We start from the raw sequence: 12,285 nt of genomic DNA on the forward strand, positions 1-12,285 counted from the left end.
AAGTAGATGTCCTAACCAATTTACCAAAACTATAGTTTGTTAACAAGAAATTTGTGGAGTGGATGAAAAACAAGTTTTAATGACTCCAACCTAAGTGTATGTAAACTTCTGACTTCAACCATATCTTGTCAGTCATGGAGAGTGTGTGACTGAATGTATTGTACACTATAAGTGTGTGTGTGTGTGTGTGTGTGTGTGTGTGTGTGTGTGTGTGTGTGTGTGTGTGTGTGTGTGTGTGTGTGTTGAGTTCCCTGTTGGGTGTGTCATTAGTCTAGTATGAATGGGTGGAATTTGGCATTGATGTGGACCATTAATAATGCACTCTTCCTGTTGGTGAAACACAGCAGAGGCCTGGCTCTGCATTATACACCAGCCCCCCCCCATGTCTGACACAGGCTACGTGGTAGGCTATGTCTGACACAGGCTAAGTGGTAGTCTATGTCTGACACAGGCTACGTGGTAGTCTATGTCTGACACAGGCTTTCCACATGCTAGTCTATGTCTGACACAGGCTTTCCACATGCTAGTCTATGTCTGACACAGGCTTTCCACATGTTATTCTATGTCTGACACAGGCTGTGGTAGTCTATGTCTGACACAGGCGATGTTGTAGGCTATGTTTGACACAGGCTTTCCACATGCTAGTCTATGTCTGACACAGGCTACGTGGTAGTCTATGTCTGACACAGGCTACGTTGTAGTCTATGTCTGACACAGGCTACGTGGTAGAGTATGTCTGACACAGGCTACGTGGTAGTCTATGTCTGACACAGGCTACGTGGTAGTCTATGTCTGACACAGGCTAAGTGGTAGTCTATGTCTGACACAGGCTACGTGGTAGGCTATGTCTGACACAGGCTAAGTGGTAGTCTATGTCTGACACAGGCTACATGGTAGTCTATGTCTGACACAGGCTTTCCACATGCTAGTCTATGTCTGACACAGGCTTTCCACATGCTAGTCTATGTCTGACACAGGCTTTCCACATGCTAGTCTATGTCTGACACAGGCTTTCCACATGTTAGTCTATGTCTGACACAGGCTGTGGTAGTCTATGTCTGACACAGGCGATGTTGTAGGCTATGTCTGACACAGGCTTTCCACATGCTAGTCTATGTCTGACACAGGCTTTCCACATGCTAGTCTATGTCTGACACAGGCGATGATGTAGGCTATGTCTGACACAGGCTACGTGGTAGGCTATGTCTGACACAGGCTACGTGGTAGTCTATGTCCGACACAGGCTACGTGGTAGGCTATGTCTGACACAGGCTACGTGGTAGTCTATGTCCGACACAGGCTAAGTGGTAGTCTATGTCTGACACAGGCGATGTTGTAGGCTATGTCTGACACAGGCTATGTGGTAGTCTATGTCTGACACAGGCTAAGTGGTAGGCTATGTCTGACACAGGCTACGTGGTAGTCTATGTCCGACACAGGCTAAGTGGTAGTCTATGTCTGACACAGGCTAAGTGGTAGTCTATGTCTGACACAGGCGATGTTGTAGGCTATGTCTGACACAGGCTATGTGGTAGTCTATGTCTGACACAGGCTAAGTGGTAGGCTATGTCTGACACAGGCTACGTGGTAGTCTATGTCCGACACAGGCTAAGTGGTAGTCTATGTCTGACACAGGCGATGTTGTAGGCTATGTCTGACACAGGCTATGTGGTAGTCTATGTCTGACACAGGCTAAGTGGTAGGCTATGTCTGACACAGGCTACGTGGTAGTCTATGTCCGACACAGGCTAAGTGGTAGTCTATGTCTGACACAGGCTAAGTGGTAGGCTATGTCTGACACAGGCTACGTGGTAGTCTATGTCCGACACAGGCTAAGTGGTAGTCTATGTCTGACACAGGCTAAGTGGTAGTCTATTTCCGACACAGGCTAAGTGGTAGGCTATGTCTAAAACGGGCTACGTGATAGTCTATGTCCGACACAGGCTAAGTGGTAGTCTATGTCTGACACAGGCTATGTTGTAGGCTATGTCTGTCAAATGCTATGTTGTAGGCTATGTCCGACACAGGCTAAGTGGTAGGCTATGTCTGACACAGGCTAAGTGGTAGGCTATGTCCGACACAGGCTAAGTCGTAGGCTATGTCTGACACAGGCTAAATGGTAGTCTATGTCCGACACAGGCTAAGTGGTAGGCTATGTCTGACACAGGCTAAGTGGTAGTCTATGTCTGACACAGGCTAAGTGGTAGGCTATGTCTGACACAGGCTAAGTGGTAGTCTATGTCTGACACAGGCTAAGTGGTAGTCTATGTCTGACACAAGCTAAGTGGTAGGCTATGTCTGACACAGGCTAAGTGGTAGTCTATGTCCGACACAGGCTAAGTGGTAGGCTATGTCTGACACAGGCTAAGTGGTAGGCTATGTCCGACACAGGCTAAGTGGTAGGCTATGTCTGACACAGGCTATGTGGTAGTCTATGTCCGACACAGGCTATGTGGTAGTCTATGTCCGACACAGGCTATGTGGTAGTCTATGTCCGACACAGGCTAAGTGGTAGTCTATGTCCGACACAGGCTAAGTGGTAGGTTATGTCTGACACAGGCTAAGTGGTAGTCTATGTCCGACACAGGCTAAGTGGTAGGCTATGTCTGACACAGGCTAAGTGGTAGGCTATGTCTGACACAGGCTATGTGGTAGTCTATGTCCGACACAGGCTATGTGGTAGTCTATGTCCGACACAGGCTAAGTGGTAGTCTATGTCCGACACAGGCTAAGTGGTAGGCTATGTCTGACACAGGCTATGTGGTCGTCTATGTCCGACACAGGCTAAGTGGTAGGCTATGTCTGACGTACCTCGCATGTGGTGTATCTGCCATAACCTGCCTTGTGTGGCTAAAATGGCCATGATAGCTGAACAGTTCCATCAGGTGGACAAGCTGTTCTCACTGTCTGAAGATATACAATACAACCAGATAACTATCATCAGATAACTAACCATCATCATACCCCGAGCTGGGTTTGGAGAGATGCCCAACCACCCTGTCAGAGCTATCAAACCCCAAATCTGTACCTCAAATCTCGCTGAATTTAACCAACTAGCTCTCACAGTCTCACGTCAGAATTAAACATTCATCCATGTTTCTCAAACGTCAAATTTCGAAGTTGTTGCAAACGTCAAATTCTAAAGTGTTTAGTGTTAAGTTTAGGCATTAACTTCACATTTTTAAGGTTAGGGTTAAGTTTCGGCAAATCTCAGAAATCTTAAGAGTATACATTATCTCTGAATGGTTAAGGTAAGGGTTAACGTTGAATTTGAACTTTGGAATATGAGCGAGATGCTTACAGCCATCCGCCATCCCTGTCCACAAAGACCGAGCAAAACCTACTTTAACGTAAGAGTGCTCACTGTAGCCTCTAGTGGACGGGTTTTATGTCACATGGATGGACGTCGATAATTGACTTGTATCATTGACCTGGCTGATTTTAACACATCCTGCCTGCCTTGCGCACACTCTCCACCTGAGAGAGTGAGAGGGATATATGTCACAACATGTGTGAAACACTGTTAATCGGCTGTCACCCGTTGATATCTGTCACTCTACCCCAAAAACAACCTCCATCCTCTCTTCCCCTCCAACCCCAGTGCCCACGGTGCCCACTCATATCTGCTAGGTGATGGGGCAGAAGTTTGGGGTTGTTTGAGGCTGGCTTGGTAAAGGAACCTGCGGCTGGGTTTGGTACTGTGGCAAGGCCTAGGCAGGGTAGTGAGGTATTTGAAGCTGGGTTAGGTACTGTGGCAAGGCCTAGGCAGGGTAGTGAGGTATTTGAAGCTGGGTTTGGTACTGTGGCAAGGCCTAGGCAGGGTAGTGAGGTATTTGAAGCTGGGTTTGGTACTGTGGCAAGGCCTAGGCAGGGTAGTGAGGTATTTGAAGCTGGGTTTGGTACTGTGGCAAGGCCTAGGCAGGGTAGTGAGGTATTTGGAGCTGGGTTTGGGGGGGGTTATGCTGGACTGGTGAATGTTTTTTTTTTACGTGTTGGGTTTTGGGGGGGGGCGGGGGTGTTGGACTGGTGAATGTTTTTTTTATTATGGGTTGGTTTTCGGGGGGAGGGGGGGGGTTGGACTGATGAACGTTTTTTTATGGGTTGGGTTTTGGCGGGGGAGTTGCTGGACTGGTGAATGTTTTTATTACAAGTTGGGTTTTGGGGGGGGGGGGGGGGGTAGTTAATGTATTGCTTGTGGGCATTGGATGTAGTGTTTGATGTGGCTCAGGCTTGTACAGGAGTGGACAGAAGCCATGCTGTTCTGAACATGATTAGTGCCACAGAAATCCTTGAGACACACAACACTAGGTGTGAGGCAGGATTTAATGCCCTTTTTTGTAAGGTGTGTGTGTGTTATGTAAGAATGGGCTTTAACACTATGCTCTCTAAATTCTTCTGTTCTCTCTTTTATCCCTCTTTCTCTCTCTCTCTGACTCTCTCTCTCTGACTCCCTCTCTCTGACTCTCCCTCTCTGACTCTCTCCCTCTCTCTCTCTGACTCTCTCTGACTATCTCTCTCTGACTCCCTCTCTCTGGCTCTCTCTCTCTCTCTGAATCTCTCTCTCTGACTCTCTCTCTCTCTGACTCTCTCTCTCTGACTCTCTCCCTCTCTCTGACTCTCTCTCTCTGAATCTCTCCCTCTCTCTGACTCTCTCTGACTCTCCCTCTCTGACTCTCTCCCTCTCTCTCTCTGACTCTCTCTGACTATCTCTCTCTGACTCCCTCTCTCTGGCTCTCTCTCTCTCTCTGAATCTCTCTCTCTGACTCTCTCTCTCTCTCTGACTCTCTCTCTCTGACTCTCTCCCTCTCTCTGACTCTCTCTCTCTCTCTGAATCTCTCCCTCTCTCTGACTCTCTCCCTCTCTCTCTCTGTGACTCTCTCTCTGACTCTCTCCATCTCTCTGACTCTCTCTCTCTGTCTGAATCTCTCCCTCTCTCTGACTCTCTCCCTCTGTCTCTCTCTGTGACTCTCTCTCTCTGACTCTCTCCCTCTCTCTGACTCTCCCTCTCTCTATCTGACTCTCTCTCCCTTACTCTCTCTCTCTCTCCCCCTGACTCTCTCTCGCTCTCTCTGACTCTGTCTCTCTCAATTAAATTCAAAGGGCTTTATTGGCATGGGAAACATACTGTATATTTACATTGCCAGAGCAAGTGAAGTAGATAATATAGAAAAGTGAAATAAACAATCAAAACAGTAAACATTACACATAGAGAGGTTTCAAAACAATAAAGACATTACAAATTATGTCATATTATGTCTATATACAGTGTTGTAACGATGTGCATATAGTTAAAGTACACAAGGGAAAATAAATAAGCATAAATATGGGTTGTATTTACAATGGTGTTTGTTCTCCACTCACAAATCTTGCTGCTGTGATGGCACACTGTGGAATTTGACCCAGTAGATATGAGAGTTTATCAAAATGGGGGTTGTTTTCGAATTATTTGTGAATCTGTGTAATCTGACGGAATTATGTCTCTAATATGGCCATACATTAGGCAGGAGGTTAGGAAGTGCAGCTCAGTTCCCACCTCATTTTGTGGGCAGTGAGCACATAGCCTGTCTTCTCTTGAGAGCCATGTCTGCCTACGGTGGCCTTTCTCAATAGCAAGGCTATGCTCACTGAGTCTGTACATAGTCAAAGCTTTCCTTAAGTTTGGGTCAGTCACAGTGGTCAGGTATTCTGCCACTGTGTACTCTCTGTTTAGGGCCAAATAGCATTCTAGTTTGCTCAGTTTTTTTGTTAATTCTTTCCAATGTGTCAAGTAATTATCTTTTTGTTTTCTCATGATTTGGTTGGATTTAATTGTGTTGCTGTCTTAGGGCTCTGTGGGGTGTGTTTGTGTTTGTGTTTGTGAACAGAGCCCCAGGACCAGCTTGCTTAGGGGACTCCTCTCCAGGTTCATCTCTCTGTAGGCGATGACTTTGTTACGGAAGGTTTGGGAATTGCTTCCTTTTAGGTGGTTGTAGAATTTAACGTCTCTTTTCTGGATTTTGATCATTAGTGGGTATCGGCCTAACTCTGCTCTGTATGCATTATTTGGTGTTCTACATTGTACACGGAGGATATTTTTGCAGAATTCTGCATGCAGAGTCTCAATTTGGTGTTTGTCCCATTTTGTAAAATATTGGTTGGTGAGCGGACCCCAGACCTCACAACCATAAGGGGCAATGGGTTCTATGACTGATTCAAGTATTTTTAGCCAAATCCTAATTTGTATGTTGAATTTTATGTTCCTTTTGATTGGCATAGAATTCCCTTCTTGCCTTGTCTCTCAGATCGTTCACAGCTTTGTGGAAGTTACCTGTGGCGCTGATGTTTAGGCCAAGGTATGTCTTGTTTTTTGTGTGCTCTAAGGCAATGGTGTCTAGATGGAATTTGTATTTGTGGTCCTGGCGACTGAACCTTTTTTGGAACACCATTATTGGTATTACTGAGATTTACTGTCAGGGCTCAGGTCTGGCAGAATCTGTGCAGAAGATCTAGGTGCTGCTGTAGGCCCTTCTTGGTTGGTGACAGAAGCACCAGATCATCAGCAAACAGTAGACATTTGACTTCAGATTCTCGTAGGGTGAGGCCGGGTGCTGCGGACTTTTCTAGTGCCCTCGCCAATTCTTTGATATATATGTTGAAGAGGGTGGGGCTTAAGCTGCATCCCTGTCTAACCCCACGACCCTGTGTGAAGAAATGTGTGTTTTTTGCCTATTTTATCCGCACACTTGTTGTTTGTGTACATGGATTTTACAATGTCGTATGTTTTATTCCCAACACCACTTTCCATCAATTTGTATAGCAGACCCTCATGCCAAATTGAGTCGAAGGCTTTTTTGAAATCAACAAAGCACGAGAAGACTTTGCCTTTGTTTTGGTTTGTTTGGTTTTCAATTAGGGTGTGCAGGGTGAATACATGGTCTGTTGTACGGTAATTTGGTTTTAAGCCAATTTGACATTTGCTCAGTACATTGTTTTCATTGAGGAAATGTAAAAGTCTGCTGTTAATGATAATACAGAGGATTTTCCCAAGGTTGCTCTTGATGCATATCCCACGGTAGTTATTGGGGTCAAATCTGTCTCCACTTTTGTGGATTGGGGTGATCAGTCCTTGGTTCCAAATATTGGGGAAGATTCCAGAGCTAAGGATGATGTTAAAGAGTTTTAGTATAGCCAATTGGAATGTGTTGTCTGTATATTTGATCATTTCATTAAGGATACCATCAACACCACATACCTTTTGGGGTTTTTCTTTTGTTCTGTAGTTCATTCAAGGTAATTGGAGAATTCAGTGGGTTCTGGTAGTCTTTAATAGTTGATTCTAAGATTTGTATTTGATCATGTATATGTTTTTGCTCTTTATTCTTTGTTATAGAGCCAAAAAGATTGGAGAAGTGGTTTACCCATACATCTCCATTTTGGATAGATAATTATTCGTGTTGTTGTTTGTTTAGTGTTTTCCAATTTTCCCAGAAGTGGTTAGAGTCTATGGATTCTTCAATTACATTGAGCTGATTTCTGACGTGCTGTTCCTTCTTTTTTCGTAGTGTATTTCTGTATTGTTTTAGTGATTCACCATGTGTTCTCTTTCTCTCTGTCTATACCTCTCTATCTCTCTCTCCCCCTCTCTGTCTATACCTCTCTCTCTCTCTCTCTCTCTCTCTCTCTCCCTCCCTCCCTCTTTCTCTCTGTCTATACCTCTCTCTCTCTCTCTCTCTCTCTCTCTCTCTCTCTCTATCTCTTTCTCTCTATAACTCTCTCTATCAGGTGAGTCAGTTGTATCTGAGTTCTTCAGGGCGTTTGTGCTCCTCTCTGCCTCCTCACATCTTCTCCTCAGCAGAGAGGGCCTACCACATGATGCTGCAGGAGCGACGCCCACAATGCTTCATCCTCAGGTAAACACACATATTCAAACGCATGCACATGTGCAAACCTGCACACAATCACTAAACAAGTGCCAGTATCACCTCTGTGTGAAAGAATTAGTATTTCATTCAGATCATTAACTCCAATCAGTTAATGATTTAGAGTCAGTTAATGATTTAGAGTAGGTGAATGGGGAAGTAAGGGCCACTGCCCAATTTGTCACCCCAAACCCACCCCGGCAGGTCAGTTAAGTGTTTCCAGAGAGATTAATGGTTCTGGGAGCTTTGGCGCAGCCTGCTCTTTTCTTTGTCCCTGGCTGGACGGAGGCAGCTTCCTGATTGCAATTAAATCCCGTTCCGGCTCTCCATCGCCGTTCCCGCTGAGTCGCAGTGGATCTGGTAGTGAGTTAATGCACTTCGGCCGCCAGCTATCCATTACACACACACACACACACACACACACACACACACACACACACACACACACACACACACACACGCACACGCACACACACACACGCACACACACACACACACACACACGCACACACACACACACACACACACATACACACACACACACACACACACACACACACACACACACACACACACACACACACACACACACACACACACACACACACACACACACACACACACACACATGCCTAGAAGCACAAAGTTTCCTTGAAATCGAATAAAGCCATGTAAATAAAAAGAGGGGTAAACGACTCTGGACTTCAAACTCTCAGTGCCGTCATTAGTAGGAGAACTACATGATGCACACACACAGTGCCGTCATTAGTAGGAGAACTACATGATGCACACACACACTCAAAGTCACACACACAGCGCCGTCATTAGTATGAGAACTAAATGATGCACACACACACTCAAAGTCACACACACAGCGCCGTCATCAGTAGGAGAACAAAATGATGCACACACACACACTCAAAGTCACACACACACTCAAAGTCACACACACAGTGCCGTCATTAGTAGGAGAACTAAATGATGCATACACACACACTCAAAGTCACACACACAGCCCCGTCATTAGTAGAACTACGTGATGCACACACACACACTCAAAGTCACACACACACTCAAAGTCACACACACAGTGCCGTCATTAATAGGAGAACTAAATGATGCACACACACACACTCAAAGTCACACACACAGCGCCGTCATTAGTAGGAAACTAAATGATGCACACACACACACTCAAAGTCACACACACAGCGCCGTCATTAGTAGGAGAACTACATGATGCACACACACAGTGCCGTCATTAGTAGGAGAACTACATGATGCACACACACAGTGCCGTCATTAGTAGGAGAACTACATGATGCACACACACACTCAAAGTCACACACACAGCGCCGTCATTAGTAGGAGAACTAAATGATGCACACACACACACTCAAAGTCACACACACAGCGCCGTCATCAGTAGGAGAACAAAATGATGCACACACACACACTCAAAGTCACACACACACTCAAAGTCACACACACAGTGCCGTCATTAGTAGGAGAACTAAATGATGCACACACACACACTCAAAGTCACACACACAGCGCCGTCATTAGTAGAACTACGTGATGCACACACACACACTCAAAGTCACACACACACTCAAAGTCACACACACAGTGCCGTCATTAATAGGAGAACTAAATGATGCACACACACACACTCAAAGTCACACACACAGCGCCGTCATTAGTAGGAGAACTAAATGATGCACACACACACTCAAAGTCACACACACAGCGCCGTCATTAGTAGGATAACTAAATGATGCACACACACACACTCAAAGTCACACACACAGCGCCATCATTAGTGGGGGCTTAAATGACCTTCGTAAGCCATCTGCTAAGTGATACATAGCTGGTCTCTGCTCTCTGTGCGTGCGTGTGTATTTGTGTCCATGTTCTGTAGTTAGACAGGCCTTACAGTCAACCTAACTGTTAGTTCAAGTCCCCCATGGAGCAGAGTAGTGTACTTCACCACAGTCCACCTAACCCGAATGACCTCAGTGAGGTGCCCAGTGGATGGATCAACCTAACCTGAATGACGTCAGTGAGATGCCCAGTGGATGGATCAACCTAACCTGAATGACCTCAGTGAGATGCCCAGTGGATGGATCAACCTAACCTGAATGACCTCAGTGAGGTACCCAGTGGATGGATCAACCTAACCTGAATGACCTCAGTGAGGTACCCAGTGGATGGATCAACCTAACCTGAATGACCTCAGTGAGGTACCCAGTGGATGGATCAACCTAACCTGAATGACCTCAGTGAGGTACCCAGTGGATGGATCAACCTAACCTGAATGACCTCAGTGAGATGCCCAGTGGATGGATCAACCTAACCTGAATGACCTCAGTGAGATGCCCAGTGGATGGATCAACCTAACCTGAATGACCTCAGTGAGATGCCCAGTGGATGGATCAACCTAACCTGAATGACCTCAGTGAGGTACCCAGTGGATGGATCAACCTAACCTGAATGACCTCAGTGAGGTACCCAGTGGATGGATCAACCTAACCTGAATGACCTCAGTGAGGTACCCAGTGGATGGATCCACCTAACCTGAATGACCTCAGTGAGATGCCCAGTGGATGGATCAACCTAACCTGAATGACCTCAGTGAGGTACCCAGTGGATGGATCAACCTAACCTGAATGACCTCAGTGAGATGCCCAGTGGATGGAGCCACCTAACCTGAATGACCACAGTGAGATGCACAGTGGATGGATGCCTGAATAGAAACTAAATGATGAGTACATATGACCATTAGCTTCAGTTGCCATCTCCATAAACCCAAATAAACGTCCGTAGGTCCATCACTAGAAGAAATACAGAACATGTCTAACAAAATGTTGCTAAAAAGTCACAGAGCACCGCCATTATAGCCATAGGCTGTGTTGTTATGATCGTGTCCACTTGATAATTAACACCATTGTAATGGCTAGCTGCTGGATTCTGAACGGAGAAGTGAATGGAAACGAGGGATGAAAAAGAGAAGGGATAGCCCAGAGGAGTGATGTCAGGTGGGTGGAAGAGTGAGATGGAGGTGACAGATGTAGCCTACACCCTGATGACTCACTCCACTGCACACATCCATTCATCTGAGACCAGGAACAATGTGGAAACACCCATGGACACAGTCACAGACACAGATATTCACACCGTTGCATGGACACAGTCACAGACACAGATATTCACACCGTTGCATGGACACAGTCACAGACACAGATATTCACACCGTTGCATGGACACAAACGGACACACACAAATCTATTTTTATTCTCTCTCTGTGTGTGTCTCTCTCTCTCTCTCTACAGTGGGGAGAGTGGTTCTGGGAAGACAGAGGCCTGTAAACACATAGTGAGACACCTGGCAGTGAGGTCCAACCCCAAAGGCTTCTCTCTTGAGCCCAGGATGAAGCACGTGAGTCTGGGTTACTCCACACAGACTGAGCACCTGGCCCTGGTTGTGCTAAAACGATTCATCCTCTTGGAGGACAATGGAAGTTGAATAGAAAATGTTCACTGATGAAGGCTTCAATGCTGAGACGCAGGTTTTTAGAATAAAAAGCCATTTTCCATTGAACTTCTATTGTCTTCCAAGAGTGGCTGAATATCTCTCACACTTCCAGTATGTGCTTTCTTTCACACACCTTGGTTGGACTGTGATAGCGACTGACCTTTGTTCTCTTTATCACCAGACACACACAATACCAGAGAGGGTAGACAGGCAGGCAGACAGACAGGCAGTCTGTCTGTTACAGAGTCCCTGTGGTGTAGGGTTTCGAGATATATATTCACGGACCAAAGGATCTGTGTTAGAGCAGTGGTCTGTACATGAAACCCCTAGGTTGTTACAGGTTCTTTTATTTCCTTGATCGCCATCACTAGGTTCTGTATGATCACCCATTGTGTTTGTAATTGGCCCATATGGAGAGAGCATCTGAATGCCACCGGCCAAGTATTCAGTCTGAAAGGGTTCTGTGGAAAGTGTACTGGGCGTCAGGTAGCCTAGTGGTAGAGCATTGGGCCAGTAACCGAAAGGTCGCTGGTTTGAGAAATTGAGAAATCAGTTTGTGTGTCCTTTAACAAGCCACTTAACCCTCATTTGCTCCAGGGGCGCTGTACTACTATGGCTGACCCTGTAAAACAACACATAGAGGAGTACAATGGGCAGGAAATGACCATAGCAACCATTATATGAGCAGCCGTTATGAACAGGACATTGTTTGAGAATGTTTTATACTCAGTGATCAATTGCAATGATAGAGTATTATACCAGTCTGTGTGGAAGCATCGGATTAAAAGAGCACTTTAGCAAGACGAAGGACAACTGTTATTGCATTCAACCTTACACTGACATTATGTCAGAA

At 45.8% G+C, this 12,285-nt stretch overlaps 1 protein-coding gene across 1 annotated transcript in view; it reads left to right on the forward strand.

Annotated features, from left to right (window-relative positions):
• Positions 1-12,285, forward strand: part of LOC110504559 (unconventional myosin-XVI) — a 223,858-nt gene that overhangs the window by 98,165 nt on the left and 113,408 nt on the right. Inside the window, exons 13-14 of the mRNA XM_036975024.1 lie at positions 7,762-7,889; positions 11,231-11,336. Coding sequence (XP_036830919.1) covers positions 7,762-7,889; positions 11,231-11,336 — 234 coding nt within the window. The remainder of the gene's footprint in view (positions 1-7,761; positions 7,890-11,230; positions 11,337-12,285) is intronic.

This window comes from Oncorhynchus mykiss, chromosome 3, assembly GCF_013265735.2.
Source record: "Oncorhynchus mykiss isolate Arlee chromosome 3, USDA_OmykA_1.1, whole genome shotgun sequence".
NCBI lineage: Eukaryota > Metazoa > Chordata > Actinopteri > Salmoniformes > Salmonidae > Oncorhynchus > Oncorhynchus mykiss.